The sequence below is a fragment of the Poromitra crassiceps genome (assembly GCF_964638095.1).
Source record: "Poromitra crassiceps genome assembly, chromosome: 5".
Lineage (NCBI taxonomy): Eukaryota > Metazoa > Chordata > Actinopteri > Beryciformes > Melamphaidae > Poromitra > Poromitra crassiceps.
Window position 1 is genome coordinate 61,858,786 of NC_139642.1, and position 24,264 is coordinate 61,883,049.

Genomic DNA, 24,264 nt, shown 5'->3' on the forward strand with positions numbered 1-24,264 from the left:
AAATGGCATCGGCTTGAGTCCTGCAAGCCGCCCAACGCTTGTTGAGAAAGCAAATGCACGAAGCGAAATGTGGAAGTATTTTGCTTACGTTGCTGACAGCGAAGGCAAGCCCCCTGGACACATCAAACGAAGCCAGTCTGTAAAAAGTGCTTCAACGCGACGCAGGTGAACGGATAAACATCGAACCAGCCAGGCTATTTCTCTCTGACAGGGATCCCTACTTCTTCAAATATTTCAGTTCAAAGACTGGTTAGCGAATGTGAAGGATACAACATACATGCCCTCTTAAGTCAAACGAGTGTGATTTATTGTGTGACAAGCAAACTTATTTCACCATCGGAGTTTTGCCGACCCCCAAAATAAGGAGGATTCCCCATCCAAGTGCACACGTCACTCCCCACCCGCTCTGCAGTGCCCCCCCCCCCCCCCCCCCCCCCAAAAAAAAATACAGGCAATTTTGCTGCTATATTCACACATGTGAGCTCTCAGGTATGAAGGGAAATTCCGGGAAATGGCCGATATTGATTTACAGGCAATTTTCCTGTACGCATGTGTGAAAACGGCTAAAGTGTCTGTGACAGCAACACACATAAGCTTAGACTCAGTATGAACGTGTGCAGACTCAGAGTGTCGTTTCTATAAGCAGGGTTTATGGAAGATGACATCCTGAAAACTTTAATGCCACATTTGCACTGCATGGGAGGAGAGGACAATATCATGGAAGCACCTAACTCCTCACAAGGAAAACAACATTGGTTGATTTTCCCCCCGCTCTTGTGGTCGCATGAGTAAGTGCATGTAAGCGTGAAGGGTGGGATTGGTGGACTGGTAACTTCCTCGGCGCAAGAGACCCGGTTTGCCGTTTGCCTCTGTTCTGTTTTTAACCACAACCCAAACCTTAAAGGAACACTCCGCCCATTTGCAACCAGCTTTGTATCATTAGAACATCAGTAATATGTCAGAAAACTGTAAACGGTTTTGAAGTCTGTCACTTAATTTGATGTCAGTGATGTCACTGGTCCACACTTTAACACCCAATAACTGTCAAATTAAATGACAGACTTCAAAACCGTTTACAGTTTTCTGATATACTACTGATGTTCTAATGATACAAAGCTGGTTGAAAATGGGCAGTGTTCCTTTAAATAACTGAAATAACAAAAGAAAGGTTACTTATGGAGTGTTGAAATGTTAACTTTGGAAATGGTCAGATTCAAACATGATTCAGATTCAAACATGTCTCTCCAATGTGAAAGGCAAGTTTTCAAGAGCAGACTGATGTTATTATTATTATTTACACGACCACTAGAGGGCTGCTTCATCCTGAGACGTTACTACAGGTTGTAAAAGTTGCTTGTACAAACAATGTATTATTTTTGGGGGTAGGACAGGCTCCACTTGCAACTGTTCCTCTTTGCCGCTGCAGCTTGTCTGTGTTCTGCTTATATTACGATTTTCAAAACTGTTAATATGACTCCATTGTCATTGTGATTTACTTCCTTCAAAGTTCAAGTCCTTTTTCAAGCGATGAGTCTGTTACTCTGTCCGCGCACTGTGCGTAAGAGAGTGTTGTTTGCGTGGGAGTGAGAGAGGTCGCAGCCAGTGGCCACCAGCAGCGAGGGAGAGAACAGAGGGAGGGAGGGAGGGATTAAACAGACAGAGAGGTGGGAGTGGTTATTGGTTCTCACAACCCCTCCCTCTCTCGGGGCCTTTAGGTGTCCTTCCTGATGCCCGTCTCATCTCTGCAGGCGGTCAGGACCCCTGGGACCACTCTCTGCCCACTAGCATGTCTTTAACTAAAGCCCATGTCTTAGCAGCTGAAAGGTAGACACACACACTACAGGAACTCGGTGAGAGCCACGGTTACCATCGGAGCCCAACATCTGGACGAAGAAAGCATTTGTGAAAAGCTGGGAGAAGAACAGAATAGGCACATTGTCAGTGGAATTGACAAAAGCTTAAAAACACATATCAACATGGAGAAAGGAAATGGCCTTTCACCCAAAGAATGAGTTGTTCTGCTCAAACGAATCATCTGAGCTCTATTCCAGGAAAAGCTGTCTGCTCAACTGGTGCTTTGAGCAGAGAGAGTGTGACTGAATGGAGAGATGAGGACTGAACAGAACACCTTGTAACTCCATTCAAATCATCTCTCCTGTTAGTCACCCTCTCTGAGACACACACACACACATGTTTGTATTGCTAAACTTGCGAGGACCTGCCATTGACTACATTCATTCTCGTAACCTCTAACAGGGCTTTTACACCAGAAAGCGCTCCACTCTGGAGCTCTCCATGGTGCTGACATGTGTTGAGGCATTTTTACCCATTTGGTCGGCCCTAATTACTTAATTCAAAAGTCCAGCTCCGTCAGGTCACCTGCAGGGGTGCTCTTTACACCTGAAAGATTCAGCTCACTCACTCACTCACAGACACTTCACATTCTTATAGGATAGGATTATAAAGAAAAATGATGAGAATAGGTCGGCCAGAGTTAAGCTTTGAAAGAATAGTTCACCTCAAAAAGCGAGTTAACCCCCATAGTTCCAGCTCATAAAAAAACCAAGCTAAATAAAAACCAATCAATCAATCAACCAACCAACCAACATCTGGTCTATAGGTGGAGGAAAAAGGTGGGTCCATCCATCGAGACACAGTTCAACGGAAGATTTCTACTCGTTCTGACTGGCTTAAACATTTAATTAAATGATGTAAGGTGGCAATGAATGCCCCTGACTAGCATGGCTCTCAGGGCGAAGGAGCCAGACGTTTAGACGACACTGACTGAGTGCATTTCAGCTACAAAGGCTAAAAAGCAGCATTCTCCTCATGTGCGTGTGCGTGTGTGTGTGTGCGTGTGCGTGTGTGTGTGTGTGTGTGTGTGCAGCACTCTGGGACGGTGAGATACACTTCTCCTATAGAGGATTCAGACCACTCAGCCATAGATCAGCCTGCCTCAGCCTGCTCAAAGTCCCATCAGTCACACCAGATTCAACTCAACACTGTTGTCTTTTCTGCTGTGGCAGTGGAAGAAGTGCAGTTTGTTACTTAAATATTTTCTTTGTCTCCCCCCCCCCCCCCCCGGCTGCTACAGCAGTGCAGCTACACCTTGGAAACCCAGCAGTAAACGAAATGAGCAACAACTGAGCAGTTGAGGAGGTGATGGGTAGACTGACTGACTGACTGAATCAATATTTAATCAGTGTGTGCTGAGTAGACCTGGCCTGAGACCAGAGCACATGGACATTAGAGAAGAGGAAGGTGAGGAGGGAGAAGCAGGGAGGAGAGTAGAGAGCTAATAACCCGTTCAAGACAACTCGGAACACTGGAAAAAACGAGTTCCAATGGTTGTCGAGGTCAGAATTACAGGTCGGAAATTCGAGTATCATTTCAGAGCTCCAGTTTGTCTGAGTTGACTATGTAGGAGGTCAGAAAATCTGAGTTGAAACTTCGGAGTTCCGAGTTGTCTATTGGTGCTCGAGGCGGCACATGAGGGGTGTGTCATATGACGTGCCATGCCACATGACGTGTGTCATATGACGCGCATAATCTCTCTGGGCAACGCTGGCTTAATCAAACGCGAACCAGTGTTTAGTAATATCATCTTCACACGAGGACCACTTTTATGAGTTTTGAAGCTTTTACGTGCCGTTAAAAGGGCGGCTAGCTAGCAAACGGCTAAATGAGACTACACTGTTGAGTCGACAGGGATATATACATCAATAACGTCACCACTTCAAAGGACGAACACGGAAATTCTCTTTCCCTCACCTGGTTCAGCCCATTCAGCCCGGGGTAATCAGTGCACATCAACAACAGTCCAGGTTGAGTGCTGACGTGACGTGGAAGCCTATGCGACACTGTGTGTAGTTCTGGATTAGCTTAGCTCGAGCTTTTTACTTCTAGGGCTCGCATTTACGCTACAAAACTCATGAAAGTCGTCCTCATGTGTGAAGATTATCCGACTGAACTCTGGTTCGCGTTTGATTAATCTTGCCTTGCCCAGAGACCTTATTTGAAGCATTGCGGCAAAAACCCATTCAAAAATCCCATAGACAGAAACAGTGAAGAACCAGGAAGTCCGGGACTTCCGCGTTCTGACTACAAAAATACGTCATCCCTGCGGCTCTCTAGTCTATAGCATCAACAGGAAGATGATCGACCATTCACAGCACAGGATGCAAATGTCCAAAATGCAAGGTAGCGAGGGGGGGACAAGCCCTACTCTACCTCTGACTGGCTTACTCTTGATATTTTACTCTAACCTTAAGCAAGCATCGCTCCTGATGCGTAAATCCAACCAATCCTCACTACTCATGCCTTAACCCAACCCAATCAGAGGCAGAGTAGGGCGGGCCCTCCCCCTGCCACCCCGCATTTCAGAAATGTGCGCACGGGAAAACGGGACAACAAAACAAAATGCCATGGGTGAGTTTTGGATGCATGTTTGGAATAGACCTTATTCAATAACCCCGGACGGCGCCATATTGTTGACAACCCGCAGCCGTAACGTAGTCTGGCCGAGCGTATAGCAACAGTTATGGCTTCGTCAAAGAGAAGTGATGAAAAAATAAGTTTGGTCAGAGGTGTGGACCCCTATAAAAAACTGAGTAAATAGAGTATAATAGAGTAAATATAACTCATTATATTGCCAGGTATAACGTACCGGACATTGTGAATACAGTATTGGCATAGGCTACACGTCTCAGGAGCTGAAGGCTTTCAAATCCCTTGAGTCCAGCTATAACTATTTCATCTGTGGCAGTCTGACATTTTTACTTTTGTGCCACCAAAGACATCATCATCATCATCATCAAACATTGTCGTGACAGCAAAGGTAAATAACCTTAACGTTAAATGTTTGTTTGATCTGATCTGACGCTTGCTTGCATGTTAGCCCAATGTTTGCTACTAACATTAGCCTCTAGTCTCTTTCCCTTCACGTTTGTGGACAGTAGCTAGTAGCTAACACCCGGGCTTTTATTGCTGCTATTACTACAGCCGTGTATTATTACACAGCACACTATCGCTATTGTGAAATAGCTCCTGACGCAGTAAAAACGGCATTAAATAGGCTAGTAAGTAACGTTGGCTAGCGTCTAAGCTATGACAGCTGTCAGTCACTTTTAAACAGCGCGCTGCGGCATGTCCACAATATGGCGGCGGTGGGCGTGCCCGTACGTGAGTGACGTCAATCGAATAAGGTCTATATTTCTCAACCTCAGCAACTAGTCTCTCCTCATCCATTAGTAGTAATTATTATGGCAGAACACTTTATTTTACAGTAATAAGACATATCGAGCAAATTAAATTATACAAAAATGATACATAAACTAAATAATAATGGTGTTCTTTATTAGACAGTAAACAAACAGTTACTCCCTAATTATTAGACACTACACGTAAATGCTGTAATTACAAGCCGCATCAGACTCATCAGGTGTGCGTTAGTCCCAGTGTGCGGAGGAGGAGGCACCATATCCAGTGAGAATGTCTTGCCCCTTTGCTCCTGGATCTTTCTGCCTTATTTTGTGATAATAAATAAAACACAAGCACATAGTCCTCTTGGCTCTGCAAACCTTCTGTTGCCTCAGAAAAAGTGAGCCCGGTACTTTGCAGATCCATAACAACCATCGATCACAAATTCCAATACTTAGCTGCCTGCCTACAGATGGCCAGGTCCAACACGTTTGATGCCAGCCACAGATCTCACAGGAGGAAGAAACACACCTTCTAACAGTGGCAAAAAGCGCTATGTTCATGTTGTCACTCGTGTATTCACCACAAGATGAAATATGAATCCATGAAATGGTCATCTTCGAAGTAAAACCCACACGGGACCGAGATCTAACAAAGATGAACCAAACTAAGCAAGAGTAACTGCAGGGTGCAAGTCCTTTTGAACAAGCAAACAAAACACGCGTTTAATGACTTTGCAGTTTGCAGTACGCTATACAAAGATTCCCCTGACCCTTTGAACAAATGGAATGACCCTGATATTGCGTTGCTGTGGAAAATCACATTGCTGACGCATCACACGTCACAGTCATGTCATCGGGGTAAACCAGTGATTTCAGAACTTCCTGAATCTCTTTCTTCTGAATCTCTATATGGTCCCAGACAGGAAGGCTGTTTCTAAATCACAGGGTGAGGACAGTTCAGTGCCGCGTGACGTTTGACTGCTCGTGAACTGCTGAACTCCTGAGCTGTGGACCGAGGCTCCGAGACAATTTGACAAGAAGTGCTTTTACTTTGTCCCTTCCAAGATGATCTCACAGCATTTGAGGTCAAATTGTATGACTGAATTGTTTCATGATAATGCTCTCGCTCAGAGATGGTTACAGAACATGAAGAAATGCAAACATTAATTTATCCTATTGAGTTTTTACCTGCTGGTTTAGCTGTAAAGCCTGTAACTGATGCCATGGGTTGTGCTTAGACATCTGAAAAGCACCTCTTAGTGCAAAAAAAACACGCCGTGCTCCAGCGCAGTGCAGGGGAAATCCTTGGATACGTCATTACGCACGGATGTCCCATTAAAATACAAACGCCAGGACATCAAATTCTGCTGCTAAAATTGTGGAACAGCAGATTATTCAGTGAGGCAATCAACTATTATTCACTGAAAAACTTTTATCACATGTCGAGCCACAAACATGCTGATATTGTTTCTCTACACCCTCTCTCCAAAACCTCACGCACGCACACACACACACATGCACACGCACACGCACGCACACACACACACACACACACACACACCATACTAATAGTCTACTATAATATTAGTCTACAATTAGTTTCCCCCTTTGAGTAGCCTACATTCAACTGTCAGCTCTCTGTCAGCTCTAATCTTCCTCTCTCTCCAAACCCCCCCTCTATGTCACTCACTCGTCCTCGCTCTCAGTGATAAAGAAAATAAATAAATTATACTGAAACTAATTATCTAACCAGACCTGTCGGGTTTCATGTGGAAAAATAAACCAGAACAAATAGGCTACAAACAGAGGTTCATGAGAAATGGGTCCAAATTACATATGGAGAGAATTACAGCATGCAGTGGACAAACCGTACCCTTTTAAAGGGAATGCGAGACGGGAATCTGATTGGTTTGATTGATGTAACGCCCAGGGATTGCCGGGCCACACAATAATGCAGGTGGTTAAGACCGCCCAAATCCCGTTTGCGTCACGTGCAAGTGGCATTTTGCGGGGCACGGAGAATAGCAGATGACTTGGCACATCTCCAATTGCGCCCAGCATTAAACACGCGCAAGCACTAAATTACCGCTTTTGCCAAGATAGGGCCCAAGATACCTTGTTTAGGTCAAGCCTGTTTCTCAAGTCTCTATATTTGTAAACTCAGAGATTCTGTGGTAACAGGGTTAATGTTGACACAGGATGTCTTGAGTTCACATTAATTTTTTGACACTGTGCCGGTGCTGGTGTGTGGTAACAGCTGACAGGCAGGGCAGGCAGGCTGGAACAGAAAGTCAGCATTTCTGACAGAGATAAATACATGGCTAGAGGTTGTCCGTAGAGCCATTTTCTTCTCCAGTACCTTCTGTAGGAGATCCATTCAACAACTGACTGGTGAGTGGTGGATATTAGCCAAATAACTTATATTAAACCTATATTTAAATGTATATATATACATGTGTATATTTGAATAGATAAGAATATATATTATGTATCATAAGTGGGGAACTCTTCAATATGAGTTGTATATTAAACTAGATTCACAAATGTTTGAAAACCACGGAGTGTAGGTTTCAAATTGTTTGTCTGATGTTTGTCTAGATATATAATTTGGTATATATTGTACATATTATTACATGTATTTCATACACTATGTTTTCAGACTTTTCTAATAAAACTATCCACGTTAAGTTTGGGTAATGTTTGTTTAATTTGACTGAGAATCTTGTATAGAGTATTAACTTATTCAGAAGCTGTTTCATGGCTTTGGGGTCACACTGGGGAAATTCTACAGCTTGTCGTATGAATGTTTGGAGTTTGGACAGTATTTGAATATGTTAAATTAAATGTTGACAGCTGAGAAATCATCCAATTGTCATTCAGCAAGCACAAATGTCTGGGAACAACACTGAAGTATCTGTAACATTCAAAATAGACAAGTATTAATTTTTGTTTAGTTTTCATTTATCTTTTATTTTTATTTTTTTTACAAAATACACTACATTTCAATGCAGGTGTGATTACATGAAAGCCTTGTTGTCATTCTCTTATTGAAATACAATCTCCAACGCTTTGGACATGCTCAACATACAAACAACTCTATCTTTCTTTTCAACAGATTTCACCCTCCTGAAATAAGGAAGGTGAAAAGAGGAAGGCAAAAGTCGAAATTTCCATTTCCAAACGTTCCTCGTGTGCTGACACAGTGTTTGATGCCTACAGTAGAACACGTAGATACCAAATCCACAACTGATTTTTATAGAAAAGATTTTTAAAAGCAATCACATTTTGGTTGTTTTGCCAGAAAATAACCCACCAAACTGGGTGACCTGTTAGCCTATAGTTCAACTAAACAATACTGGCTAGAGAACTGACCAACACAACATTTTTATAAGTGCTAAAGCTAACACCATTACTTTGCCAAAATGCTGCCAGAGTTGAGCAACATCACCACCATGATGCCAAAATTCATGAGCCAGAGTCCAGGTGGCAGAGGTGGGTACATTTACTCAGTTACATGTACTTGAGTATTATTATTATTATTATTATTAATTGTACTTCTAAGAGTACTTTTTCTGAATACATTTTACTTGCAATAAAATATATGTACTTTTACTGTTACATTGGGCCATTAACACATTGAGTGCCACAGCGCTTCAGTAAAATTGTCTGGAGCCTGTGCCAGATTCACTTCCATTCAGTTGAAAACAGCTATAGAATTTTTTCTATTAGGGCTATATTGACAGGGCTGGACTCTAATGAAACATTGGACACTCCTGCTTCTTCCAAAGAAGAAATGTTGTTTCTAGACAGTTCCATTATGAAATGACAGCCTCTGAAAGAAGAGCACTTTCAAGGGTTTTCTGCTTTTTTTTTTTACTTTTCAAGATAAAGTCACTTTTATGAATACTTTTTGCACTCTAATTTCAAGCACATTCACTGACTCTGGCTGGTGTTTTCTGATGTGGTGGCGTGGTGTGGTTCTGTGCAGCCTGCGTGCCCCACCCCCCTCTCCCCCCTCCCCCCCCCCTGAGCTGCGGGCTCCTCCCCACACGCACACAGTCTGTTTTCGCTTCCTCCGTTTTTGCCCCGGGTGGATCCCAGCGCAACAAGGAAATGGCAAACGGGAGTTACGGGACTGAAGGAAAAGGTTCGGCCGTTCGGCTTCGGGTGCTGCCTTTCTGGCAGGGAATCGTGTGGAGAAACTATATGCAGACAGATAGACAGAAGCAGAAGAGCTCAGTTGTGGGCGTGGATGCAGCCAACTGTCAGCTGCAGACAGAGCAATCTATATGGCTCTGGCTGCAGCATGCATCGGTTTCCCCTTTGATCACGGCTTTTTCCGCTTTCTCCTGCACAAAGTAAAGGATCTGAGGTGGGTGGCGCAGCTCCCGTGTAGATGTTTAAGGTGCCGCCATGTGATCCCTTGAAGGGATTCATGCTCACTGGCTAGGTACGACCTTAAACAGCAGAATTATGGAATAATATGAATTATGATTTTAGGACGTCCACAGACGTCCTTGGCACTCCTCGTTACTTTTTTTTAGGACGTGCACAGACGTCCTTGGCACTCAATGTGTTAACAGGTACATTGAAAGACAATGGGACATCCCAACACCTCTCCACAGCTGGCCACCTCAGAGCCCCTCCCCTTCCCTTGTCTGTCCCTTGCTCATATAAAAAGTCCTTGGATCTATCCCAGCATTGCCATGGCATGTGTGAGAAGCTTGGTGCAGGATGGAAATGTCCCTGATTGTGGCACAGGGGTCAAAAGTGAACATCACTAGTGGTCCCTGAAAGGTTATCCCAGTCATTTACTGGAAACGATGTCTGAAAGGGGCTTACAGTAATATTGGATGAGTCTATGAGCCTACCAATTAAACAAGTTCATGTTAACTAGCTCTCTCTACGTTATAGAGTCTTTCTAGAGTTAATCCAAACCCATCTCTTAACCAAATGTCTGCACCATGATCCAGGGTTAAGAAAACGACGACAGTGACCGTCGTATAACATTACCGTAATAAACTGCATCCAGCTACTCACAAAGTTACTCAGAGTAGTTTTTTTTACGAGATACTTTGTTTTACTCTTACTCAAGTAATTATTTTTACGAGTACTGTTTTTTACTTCTACTTGGGTAAATATATTATAAAGTAACTGTACGTTTACTGTTTGTGTTTACTCTACCCACCACTACCAGGTGGGGGCTGTCCGCCAGCCGGTCTGTACCTGGAGGCCCTGATCCTGCCGCCCATCCTCACCCTGGACGTGGTCCTGGGGCTGCTGGGGAACATTGTGGCCCTCTGGATCTTCTGCTTCCGTCTCAAGACCTGGAATCCAAACACCTTGTTCCTCTTCAACCTGGTCATCGCAGACTTCCTCGTCCTCGTGAGTCTGCCGCTGAGGATCGATGCCTTGCTCAGGCGCCACTGGGTGTTTGGAGACGGCTTGTGCCGCATGAACCTCTTCCTGATGTTCACCAACCGCTCAGCCAGCATCGGCCTCATGACGGTGGTGGCCATCTACCGTTACTTTAAGGTGGAGAATTATTGTTTCTATTATATTCCGTTTATTTCTGGAGTGTCTGGAATGAGTTTTCTACCTTTGGAAGGTACCTTCCACCAAACTCCACTAAGTATTAATTATTTTATTACAGTTTGTTGGGAGTCGGACTCCAATCTGGCATTAGTATGATTCATCAAGCTTAGATAACCTTAGGGTAGGAACTTCCACTTCCTGGAACATTTGGCAGAGCTGTTGGTGACACAAAACACATTTTGCTTAAACGCTATATAGGTTAAAGTTGCGCGCGCACACACACAGGAAGCGTTCACTCTTAACCACAGCCATCATCAATGCGTGCACGCATGGTGTCAATGGGGGTGCATTTAACACCATCAATTTAACATTTCCTGTTAAAGTTCAGTTTGTCAAAGCTGTCAGAGTGGGAGTGCTGCTTATCTGATGTGCTGGTCGAGATGACCTGGATTTAACAGCTATTTGAAACACTACAGGAGTAAACAGCACTCTCAAAAACGATGATTGGAGAATCCATCGTTGGGGTCAATGTTAATATAATAACCTCTAAAGTTATTTTATTTCACTTTTTCTGATCATTTTCCATTAATGCCACCTAATTAGCAATTGCTCGCTAGTTTTAACTCATCAAAAAAATGCAACATTATCACAGGCAATAGCAAAGCAGGGGAAAATACAAAAGACAAATATTTCCCTCTTCAAAACGTTGTAGCTGCACTATTAGCCTGAGTAAACCCCAACTCTTTGTCATTCTGCTCTTCTTCCAGGTCGTCCACCCGCATCACCGCTTCAACCGCATGAACAAGCAGCAGGCTGGCTACGTAGCGGCGTTCCTCTGGCTGCTGGTGATTGGTCCTCGGGTCCCCATGCTGGCCTACAGCCACATCAAGGACAGCGGCAACGCCACCCAGTGCTTCTTCTTCACCTCCTACAGTGAGGCGTCGCGGGCCATCCTCATCCTGGTGGGGATGCACAGGATCCTGTCGGTGCTGGAGTTCCTCCTGCCATTAGCCCTGCTGCTGTTCTGCTCCGCCCGCATCTTCTCCATCCTGCGGCGCCGGCAGATGGACAAGGCCCAGCAGGTGCGCAGGGCGATGCGGGTGTGCGCCGTGATCGTCGGCGTGTTCGTCGTGTGTTTCCTGCCGGGGACGCTAGCCACCATCGGGCTGTGGGTCATCAAGTCGTACCGGCCGTGGGACTGCGCCTCCTTCTACACCTTCACCCAGCTCACCATCGCGTCGTTCGGCCTGAACTTCCTGAACTCTGCCCTGGACCCCGTCATCTACTGCTTCTCCAGCTCCATGTTCAGGGAGGCGCTCTGCAGCTCGCTGCCCGGCGCCCTGTGCTGCGGTGGGGCCAGACATGGTGAGGCGGCGGCCTCCTCGTCTGGAAGTCAGTCCACCACGCAGCAGGAACTGAGAGCCATGAAGGCCAATAGAGGGAGTGAGGCAGTGGAATAAGCCATTCCACTAGATTATTTTACAGTGGTTCCCAAACTGCGGTACGCGTACCCCTAGGGTTACCTGGAGGTACTACAGGTACTTGAGAGAAAGGGAAATATGTTTTTATGTTTTTAAATTTTAAGAACACACTATGAAAATAAAAGAAACATTAAAACAAATCTGCTCAGGAGGCACTAATTAATTGCAACTCTTTCACCCAATTTCTTATTTTGTAATGTTATATTCTTCAAAAGGTGGGTTATCATTCATTCATTGCATCATAAGCTATAGTTTCCTTTTGCAGTTTTTCTAAGCAAATTTTTTTTGTAGTCGGGTAAAGGTGGTTCGATTCAGAAATCAGGGACAGCGGGTACTGAAGCCAAAAAAGTTTGAGAACCACTGCACTAGAATTATAGATCTTAAAATGGGTGAAATAATGTCAGCAGAAATGCCATGAAGTGTTTACAGATTTTAACATGTGACTGAATGTTTTAAAAACTATTTTTCTAACAGCCATGGTGTGGATGTTGTGTCTCATGTTTCATGAAAGGGGTTCATCATTTTTACTGTGTATTGTTTCTATAATCCTATGAATGTATTGTTTCTATAATCCTATGAATGTATTGTTTCTATAATCCTATGAATGTATTGTTTTTATAATCCTATGAATGTATTGTTTTTATAATCCTATGAATGTATTGTTTTTATAATCCTATGAATGTATTGTTTTTATAATCCTATGAATGTATTGTTTTTATAATCCTATGAATGTATTGTTTCTATAATCCTATGAATGTATTGTTTCTATAATCCTATGAATGTATTGTTTTTATAATCCTATGAATGTATTGTTTTTATAATCCTATGAATGTATTGTTTCTATAATCCTATGAATGTATTGTTTCTATAATCCTATGAATGTATTGTTTTTATAATCCTATGAATGTATTGTTTTTATAATCCTATGAATGTATTGTTTTTATAATCCTATGAATGTATTGTTTTTATAATCCTATGAATGTATTGTTTTTATAATCCTATGAATGTATTGTTTTTATAATCCTATGAATGTATTGTTTCTATAATCCTATGAATGTATTGTTTCTATAATCCTATGAATGTATTGTTTTTATAATCCTATGAATGTATTGTTTTTATAATCCTATGAATGTATTGTTTTTATAATCCTATGAATGTATTGTTTCTATAATCCTATGAATGTATTGTTTTTATAATCCTATGAATGTATTGTTTTTATAATCCTATGAATGTATTGTTTTTATAATCCTATGAATGTATTGTTTTTATAATCCTATGAATGTATTGTTTCTATAATCCTATGAATGTATTGTTTCTATAATCCTATGAATGTATTGTTTTTATAATCCTATGAATGTATTGTTTTTATAATCCTATGAATGTATTGTTTTTATAATCCTATGAATGTATTGTTTCTATAATCCTATGAATGTATTGTTTTTATAATCCTATGAATGTATTGTTTCTATAATCCTATGAATGTATTGTTTTTATAATCCTATGAATGTATTGTTTTTATAATCCTATGAATGTATTGTTTTTATAATCCTATGAATGTATTGTTTTTATAATCCTATGAATGTATTGTTTTTATAATCCTATGAATGTATTGTTTCTATAATCCTATGAATGTATTGTTTTTATAATCCTATGAATGTATTGTTTCTATAATCCTATGAATGTATTGTTTTTATAATCCTATGAATGTATTGTTTCTATAATCCTATGAATGTATTGTTTTTATAATCCTATGAATGTATTGTTTCTATAATCCTATGAATGTATTGTTTTTATAATCCTATGAATGTATTGTTTCTATAATCCTATGAATGTATTGTTTTTATAATCCTATGAATGTATTGTTTTTATAATCCTATGAATGTATTGTTTTTATAATCCTATGAATGTATTGTTTTTATAATCCTATGAATGTATTGTTTTTATAATCCTATGAATGTATTGTTTTTATAATCCTATGAATGTATTGTTTTTATAATCCTATGAATGTATTGTTTTTATAATCCTATGAATGTATTGTTTCTATAATCCTATGAATGTATTGTTTTTATAATCCTATGAATGTATTGTTTTTATAATCCTATGAATGTATTGTTTCTATAATCCTATGAATGTATTGTTTTTATAATCCTATGAATGTATTGTTTCTATAATCCTATGAATGTATTGTTTCTATAATCCTATGAATGTATTGTTTTTATAATCCTATGAATGTATTGTTTCTATAATCCTATGAATGTATTGTTTCTATAATCCTATGAATGTATTGTTTCTATAATCCTATGAATGTATTGTTTTTATAATCCTATGAATGTATTGTTTCTATAATCCTATGAATGTATTGTTTTTATAATCCTATGAATGTATTGTTTTTATAATCCTATGAATGTATTGTTTTTATAATCCTATGAATGTATTGTTTCTATAATCCTATGAATGTATTGTTTTTATAATCCTATGAATGTATTGTTTCTATAATCCTATGAATGTATTGTTTTTATAATCCTATGAATGTATTGTTTCTATAATCCTATGAATGTATTGTTTTTATAATCCTATGAATGTATTGTTTCTATAATCCTATGAATGTATTGTTTTTATAATCCTATGAATGTATTGTTTCTATAATCCTATGAATGTATTGTTTTTATAATCCTATGAATGTATTGTTTTTATAATCCTATGAATGTATTGTTTCTATAATCCTATGAATGTATTGTTTTTATAATCCTATGAATGTATTGTTTCTATAATCCTATGAATGTATTGTTTCTATAATCCTATGAATGTATTGTTTTTATAATCCTATGAATGTATTGTTTCTATAATCCTATGAATGTATTGTTTCTATAATCCTATGAATGTATTGTTTCTATAATCCTATGAATGTATTGTTTCTATAATCCTATGAATGTATTGTTTCTATAATCCTATGAATGTATTGTTTTTATAATCCTATGAATGTATTGTTTCTATAATCCTATGAATGTATTGTTTCTATAATCCTATGAATGTATTGTTTTTATAATCCTATGAATGTATTGTTTTTATAATCCTATGAATGTATTGTTTTTATAATCCTATGAATGTATTGTTTCTATAATCCTATGAATGTATTGTTTCTATAATCCTATGAATGTATTGTTTTTATAATCCTATGAATGTATTGTTTCTATAATCCTATGAATGTATTGTTTCTATAATCCTATGAATGTATTGTTTCTATAATCCTATGAATGTATTGTTTCTATAATCCTATGAATGTATTGTTTCTATAATCCTATGAATGTATTGTTTTTATAATCCTATGAATGTATTGTTTCTATAATCCTATGAATGTATTGTTTCTATAATCCTATGAATGTATTGTTTTTATAATCCTATGAATGTATTGTTTTTATAATCCTATGAATGTATTGTTTTTATAATCCTATGAATGTATTGTTTTTATAATCCTATTAATGTATTGTTTTTATAATCCTATGAATGTATTGTTTTTATAATCCTATGAATGTATTGTTTTTATAATCCTATGAATGTATTGTTTTTATAATCCTATGAATGTATTGTTTTTATAATCCTATGAATGTATTGTTTCTATAATCCTATGAATGTATTGTTTCTATAATCCTATGAATGTATTGTTTCTATAATCCTATGAATGTATTGTTTCTATAATCCTATGAATGTATTGTTTTTATAATCCTATGAATGTATTGTTTCTATAATCCTATGAATGTATTGTTTCTATAATCCTATGAATGTACAGCAACACGAGCGATCAGTGCGCCTGTCCAAGCCCCTCACGTTGAATTCCAAAGGTTGGTTCTTATGGTTATGGTTAGGCCAGTAAAACAACCTGGTTAAGGTTAGGGTTAAAACTCAAATATCTCAAAAACTGTCAAATGTATTGCATCGAAAAGTAATAGTGCATTTCACCACAATGCACAGAATGATTTGCTGTATAATGTGGAGACAATGATGAAATCTGTCACCTTCTTCGTGATCGGCCTGCGTCTGTTAGGCGTGGAAATACAATATTTTGACTTTTGTGTGTATCTAAACCAAATAAAGAAAGAAAATTCAATATAATATGATCTCATTATTTATTGCGGCAAAATTTCATTTTCCAGATTGAAACTTACAAATTAATTTTGACCACCTTTTTTCCCCTGAAGATGTTCTGCAGCCTGGCTTGTTGTCTGTCTTGTCTATGTAAAAGTAAGGTTGTGCCAGGAGATTTCTGGTCGAAGCCACTGACTGAAGCAGGGTGGGGGGGGGGCGACTTAAAATGGTTGATGCATGGCTCAGTCCTAACTAAGATAAATAACAAAAACTCTAAAGAAAAAAAAACTCAAACTAGCTGCAGCCTGTCTGCCGCTGCTCTGCTGTAAACACTTCCACTAGCCTAGCTGATGTTCCGTTAGCAAACAGGCTAATGATGTGTAGCCCGAGAGACAGGCGACTGGCGGAGGAGCATTTCCTGTGTTGTTATGGTGTGAATGCTGCTTTTCTCTTCAGTATCTTCATGTCTTCTTATCTCCACCTCATGTGCTCTTTGCTATGATGACCCAGTTTCCAGCTTCATCATCTAATTGCTTATTTTGTTGGGGTTAGCTTGAAGGGCCAGTAAGTGATGCATGTCTTTTATCGCCCTCTACCGGCAGCCAGTAGGAACTACAATAAAATCAACAGATCTCTGCCACAGTTTACTCATGTTTCCACAATCACAGTTTTTTCCTCAATTGCTTAGATGCATTTCCTGAAACTCAAACCTCCTTCTCAAAACTCTGGTGGCTCCCATACACTGTACAATTTGAGAAATGTTCTCCTACTGTAGGCTACGAGTCAATCGTCTGCAATGTAAAACCAAAGCACACTGTAGCCTACGTGTAAAATAGGTAGAAAGGAAGGCTTGGGAATATAGAGCTTGGTGAATGGCCTCGTGGCTCAGCTGTGCGAGAGCCTGACCAACCTTTCTGACAGAAATTCATCTGAGCGCCCGACGGCCGCGCGGGACCATCAAGTCAGTTCATTTATTTTTCCAAAAGTATGCTCCTTGAAGATGCTCCATGTGAAAAATTTAGTTCAATTCTGAGATTATTCTGAGATTAAGCTCAGATTTCTGAGAATTAAGTCAGAATTCTGACTCCAAATTCAGAATTCTGACCTGGGAGAACCTATCTACATCCTTCCTAAATGCCGCACTCAGTGCCACCCTTGCTTGCATCTGTACCCCCCCTATAGGCCACCCCAGTCAAAACGGCCTGGACATGCCACTGGACTCAATTACTATGCCCTAATGACAAATTAATTGGTTGTGGAGTCATCTATATAATTACCTATTACTCTAGTAATTACAGACAGTGCATTTAATTGAAGACCAGCAGGTATCTTTGGGGCACAGTTGCTGGCACATAATACATGTGCGTGGGTGAAAATGTGGAATAGAGAGGAAATGACTACTCATGGTGGTGGTGGCACATTGAGCAGATGGATGGCTATTCTATTTCTATCTGAATATTTGAGTGTTTCTGTGTTCAGAGCAATCTGGGAACCCTATTTTTATATATAAGTCTATTTTTATTTGAAAAATAGACTCTGGGACAGCCCTACCGTTTTTTCCCAGCTTCCTGTACAGCGCGCCTCTAGTCTCCTGCCTCCTGGAAAAGGAAAGCGCAAGTGACAGAAAGCCACCGTCACTTCCTTTTCCACGTATTTGCTAATAACGTTAACGCATAAACACACTGCATAGAAGAAGACATCAAGTCGTCTTATAACAACAGTGGAAAATGACTGGAAAGTCGCGGTTGCAAGTTGCTATTCAGACTGTAAACAGTGGAGCACGGACACGGAGGAAAGGAAGTGACGGTGGCAGGAGAGGCGCTCTGTACAGGAAGCTGTACAGGAAGCTGTACAGGAAGCTGGGGAAAACGGTAGGGCTGTCCCAGAGTCTATTTTTCAAATAAAAATAGACTCTGGGTTCCCAGATTGTGTTGAGAGTGACTAGTTTGATGTGAAGGGGGGGGGGGCAGTATGGAGAGGGTCGTTCTTTAAAAACACTATTATCATCTCTTACTCTGTGATTAAGATCTTCTGGGAAACGGTTTTGGTACAAAGATGTGTGCACTGTGTACAGATTTTCTTTTGCCTTTGGGTCCAACACATATTATGCAAGACTCCTGCATATGAATGCTAACAGTTAATGCTTTACACACACAAGATAAACACCCAAACATTAAACATGTTCTGGATTCTTCACTCCCACATTTGTGAGGCTAACGAGGCAGTTATGTGACCATTTAAAATATTGTGGAGGGCCTCCTACACACAGACACACAGTTATACACACACAGCACACACACACACACACACACACACACACACACACACACACACACACACACACACACACAGACACACACACACACACACACAGACACACACACACAGACACACACACACACACACACACACACAGCACACACACACACAGACACACACACACACACACACACACACACACACACAGTTATACAACAGTGAAGTCCAACCACGCAAAATGTGAGCGGCCAACAAACATCCTGAGAACAGCACAAGTAAACGCTAAGCCTGCTTCTCCACTTTGTCTCTTTGTTAAGATGATGTTTTAGGGTCTTTCTGCTTTAGCAAAGAATGAAGCTCGACAACAGTAAACACTGGTGAGCTCAATTCAAACCCATGCATTTAACTGAAATCCCCATACAAAAATGACATTGACATTCACACATAGGAACATACAGTAGTGCTCACATCCAGGTCTTCCGGACTCATTCTTGCGGTACTCTATTCCCCACGCCCACTTTTTCTCTCTTCCGCGTTACACGCAACGTATTTGTTCTTCCGGTTCAGCGCTAGTTGGCGGCCAATTTCAAAACAAAACGTCACTATGAATGATGTTTGGCAACATTCAGAAGCTACACTGCGGTCAACTTCAGTGACATGTTCATAGCGTTACTGCTGCGAGGAGCCGATGGCTGTACCCGGTCGGCATTTAACGTTAGTTACAAAAGCACGTCGACAGTGTTTTCTCACTGCCAGTACAGTAGGGGTTGACAGATACTAGCTAGTCCGACTGCGACTGGTCGCACAGCCACCGCTCCCAGTCCTCACTGCTCGTTAAATATTTCCAAATAGGCGTTATTCTGATAAACTGGTCACATATTTGTTACGTTCTCACCCGAAAAAATATTAAAACTTTAAAACAGTTTGTTTTTTTGCCCTAAAACACCTTTTTGGCAAGTCTAAAAATTATTACGGTAGACTTCCGGGTCTAAAACGGAAAGACGATTACAAAATGACGTTATGAATAATGTGAATAGCTCCACGCTAATGTTCACTGTTCAAATATAAAGATGAACATGTGCACAAGGAAGGATTCATACCTCAACAAAGTGCTACAGTGAAAGTCTGAACATATTATCCCTTTCTTTCATCTCATTCCCTCGCTTTGTGCAGAACCCCTGAATATGAATGTCTCAATGAATAAGCCCAAATGAGCTGTGCCCCTGCTTTCTGCTCGCCCAGTGCTGCTGACGAAACATTGGTATAAATTTAGCCTTCATTAGCAGACGTTGCACAAATGAACAGGCATTAGGAGAGACGCCCGTGGGGAGTGGGGCCTTCGGTGAGTCAACCCCTGCCGTGACATCATCACCGCTCATTAGCGCCTTGACCTTTCACCTTTCTCGAGAGTCCCCGGCCGCGCCTGGAGAGGTTGATTAGCCTGCGATACAGTGACGTCACGGCTAGCTCGGCCTGGCTGAGTGTATAGGACTAATGAGAAACCAGGAAATATACTGTAAGATCTCATCACATCTAGTCACATTACCTATGAGGTGGGTAACCATAATTGAACAAACATTTATATTACTCGACCAGTGAATCTCAACCTTTTTCATATCGAGGACCCCTCATTTAGTCCACATTAAGCCTCAGACCCCATTAAATTAATAACTCATTAACTCAAATCAACTCTGAATAACTGTCAAACTATTCATCATTCATCTAGTTTGACAGTTATTGAGAGTTGATTTGAGTTAATGAGTTATTAATTTGAGTTAGTGTGGACCAGTGATGTCACTGGTCCACACTTTAACACTCAATAACTGTCAAATTAAATGACAGACTTCAAAACCGTTTACAGTTTTCTGATATACTACTGATGTTCTAATGATACAAAGCTGGTTGAAAATGGGCGGAGCGTTCCTTTAAGCATGTAGCTATTACAGAATTATTGTAGTAGAAGTGACTGAGGCAGAATAAAATATGAAAATATGAGGGAAAAAAGTAAATTTACAACAAATACACCGCAAAATGTGTTGTATTTGCATGAGCAGAAAGCCTATGTACAGATAGGTGACTACTGTAGATGTGCAAATATCAAATATATTCACTTCACAGATGTAAATAGAACATATATAGTCTACATACATGTGCATAGCTGCCTAGTGGCATTCACCAGCTTATGCCATCAAGTTCTGAGCGCAAGTGACGTGTTAGCCTTCTAAATTTAGCCCAAAATGGAGTGGATCCATTTGTGGACGCAGATGATCAGATGGTGACGGTGAATATGAAGAAGAGTGCAGCTCAGATTGGTACATGAGAGGAAGTCAGCGAGGAGCCGGGGAACTGAAGCCCAATCCAACACGTGGCTTTGGTGTGTGAACATATTTCACGCCTGTGACTTTCATATCATTTGTTATTCTCTCTGTCTCTGTCTCTCTCATACACACACACACACACACCCACACTGCAGCTGCACGATATTGAAAATAAAGAAGACAAAAACTGATATTGCAATATATATTTTGTTTTGCATATATGAAAAATACTGACATTTTTTCACCAAATGCCTTTAATAGCTTTATCAAGCCTTGCGCATTTAAAGTGGCCTCGTGGGTAACCTGCACGGGTGATGCAGTAGAAAGTGAGTTTGTTTTTAGTCGCAGCCAGACTGTTAAAAGTAAAGTTAGCATAGTTAGCGGGAAAACAGCTTAGAACGTCACTGAGAGGCCATGCATTATGTTAACTTCTGTACTGAAATAAAGTTCTGACTCCACTGCAGAGTTGGTCTGGACTCTTAAGCTGCGTTCACACCGACCTATTAAAGTTTTTCGCTGGCATCGAGTTTACATACAAAGTCAATGCAAACGAGCGATTGAGCGTATATGCGCCCGGGAGAAAAATCGCTGGGCGTCCGAGCGACAGAGACGATAGGGCGAAAATACGCTCATCGCCCGAGATGAAATATCCCAAGTCGAGCGAAAATACGCTGGCATCAGTCACTCGCTGTTCAACACTGATTGGCTGACGTGTGAGAACGAGTCAAGGATCACACTGGCTTGGAACAAACCGCTGGTTTATTGTGTGGCAACAAACCACATTGACAGCTGATTGACAGGCTGACATGAAGTGAAGTCTGTCCTACCGGTATAGAGCTCGCGTTAGGAGCACGCTGATAGGCTTAGCTTGTAAACAATGACGGTGGCTCGTAGTGGACAAACATCATGACATTGCGTAACGTTATAGCCCCCAGATGTCCGTCAATTTGTGTGCCTGTTGACGAGCGATTTAAACACAGCGACAGAGTGATTCCAATGGGTTGAATCGAGCGACAGAGCGAAAAATAAATATCTCGGTGTGAACACAGCTTTAGTAAAAAGCTTGATAGCAGCTACGAGACAGGCTAAGCTAAAATAGACTAGCACAACAAGCAGCAACAAAGTTGTAGCACGACGTGTTGGAGTTAATCTGCCTTCCTGCACGTCCTGCGATGTGACTATTGCGCATCCGCAAATTGTAATGACCAAACGATATATTGTGCAGCCCTACTGAAATTTGCACACACACACAAGCATGCACCTACGATACACACACGCGGGCGCGCGCAGACACACACACATACACACACACACACACACACACACACACACACACACACACACACACACACACAGTTCAAGAGGGTCAGCTTGTAATTTCCTTGAGGGGCTCATAAGGTCGTACGGGGTCACATGGTCATATAGGATTCATACACGACTCACAGCTATTTGCTCCAGTAAAGTGACCTAATGCAAATGTCATGGGTGTCATAATGTATCATAGAACACATTTCCTCGGGGAAACGCTGAGCTAATAACGCTAATAACCAATCATCCCAATATTGCTGTATTCCCTTCACCCTGAGATGTCTCCGTGTCCTGTACGGGGGGGATAGGCGTATTCTCAAATGTCATCAAAGCGTCCGGAAATTGATTTCAAGCAAGCAAACAGAACTGTCCAGCAGACTGCTGCTGTAGATTTATGATGTGTGGCATCCCCCGTGTCTTCTAGCATTACCATCATTAAGGAGGCGCTGCCAGGAACAATCATGTCCGTGCTGCGGGGAAGACGTGGGTCTGGTTCTGGTTCTCCTGGGTCTAGTTTGGCTCAACTTTTCCACACAATGTAATAGTAAGAACCAGCATTGTGTCGTTTTTCTCACTCAACATGATTGGCTGAGTCCATCGGCGCTTGATCTTTTGCGGCAATCTTTTGCGCGATTTTTGTCACGTTATTTTGAGAATTGAATGGTCTAATAATTGAATGGTAAATAATTAACCCGTGAAGCGCAATTCAAAGTGTGTGTGAATAGGAATTGGCAGTTGGAGTTGGGACATATTATGCGTGCTCTTGATGCACTGATTTCACAAAACAGTCTCTCACAAAAACAGGGCAGTAAAGTGACTAAATGACAGTAAAGCCCAATTTATGCTTTGTCTGCAGACACTTTTGAAACGGTCGGCGACAGAAATGAGGACTTGACTCGACACTTTCAAGTGTCGGCGAGCAGTGTCTGCTACCTAGGGAAATGTCTAGTGTCGCTGACTATGTCATAGTATTGCGCAAGTCTGATTGGCTATATAGACGGCACGCGCTTTACTTCCTTGTTTTGGTTTTCGATCGATTGAAATGAATGAACGTGTATCAGCCTGTCCTTGATGTATGACTTCATGAAAATCACAAAGAACATCATGACCAACTTCCCAGAGAGAGAGGAGGTGAGTTGTGTGGTTGTGTGTTGTTTATATGCGGCTGCAGCCAAGTACGTTACATCTTGCCTCCGAGGTGGTTTCACTGTGCATTTCATTCCCTCTCTTGCCTTGGCTGTCTGCACTTGATAGCGTTCGAGTGTCACGTGACGGTTGAACCGAGGCGAACGTTCACTGAAGTATAAATGCAACACCATGAGCGACACTTTCTTTTTCGTCTGCGACCATGTGCTGAGCGACACTTTGTAATAAGTATAAATTAAGCTTAAGCCGTCTTTAGTGGTTGCTGTCCGATCGATTGGTGCTGAAAAGCAACGTCAATTCATAAATCAGAAAAAGAATACATATTTTGGACCACAAAATAGTAATAATAATAATCATACTAATACTACTAGTACTACTACTAATAATAATAATAATAACTTGCCATAGCTTGCATGTTCATTGCATGTTAACATGTTCTTGTGTTGAAATTGTTTAACAACCCCCCCATCTGAAATATTTCCTTTTATTTTTATTTTCTTTACCCGAATACAACCTGCTGAACTATCCACACAGGGTTGGTTAAAGTGTCATCATGGCTTATATTGTTATTAATAAACATTGTGTTGAAAATGACCCGTCTTTTCACAGCAGTATAGCTGCAGCTCTACCGCGGCATTGGGAAGGGCGAGAGACCTTGTCTCTGGATGGCAGCGTATCGAACAGCTATAATTAAAACCTGAGACTGACAGTTTAATTTCGGCACTACTGTTTCCAGGTCAGCCGTCCGGAGGGCCGTGTCCTGTGAGCTGAGGGGGATGGAAGAGGAGCGGCTGATCTGGGGACAGACGATGACGGACGAGGACCCTCTGCTCTCGTCTCTGGTGGCTTTAATGTGTCTGATCACGGGGGCCTGCAGGGCTCCGCTCAATCTAAACTCTCATATCTGTACAGGGGCTGAGACATAATTGGCTA

The 24,264-nt window shown here is 41.0% G+C and overlaps 2 protein-coding genes across 2 annotated transcripts in view; one reads left to right on the plus strand and one right to left on the minus strand.

Moving 5' to 3' along the window:
• Nucleotides 1–12,196, plus strand: part of LOC310777393 (hydroxycarboxylic acid receptor 1-like) — a gene marked incomplete at both ends in the record, with an annotated part of 32,341 nt that extends 20,145 nt beyond the window's left edge. Inside the window, 2 exons of the mRNA XM_083637720.1 lie at nucleotides 10,392–10,736; nucleotides 11,504–12,196. Coding sequence (XP_083493846.1) covers nucleotides 10,392–10,736; nucleotides 11,504–12,196 — 1,038 coding nt within the window. The remainder of the gene's footprint in view (nucleotides 1–10,391; nucleotides 10,737–11,503) is intronic.
• sgsm2 (small G protein signaling modulator 2) overlaps nucleotides 1–24,264 on the minus strand; it is a gene marked incomplete at its 3' end in the record, with an annotated part of 144,945 nt that overhangs the window by 91,921 nt on the left and 28,760 nt on the right. The window lies entirely within an intron of this gene.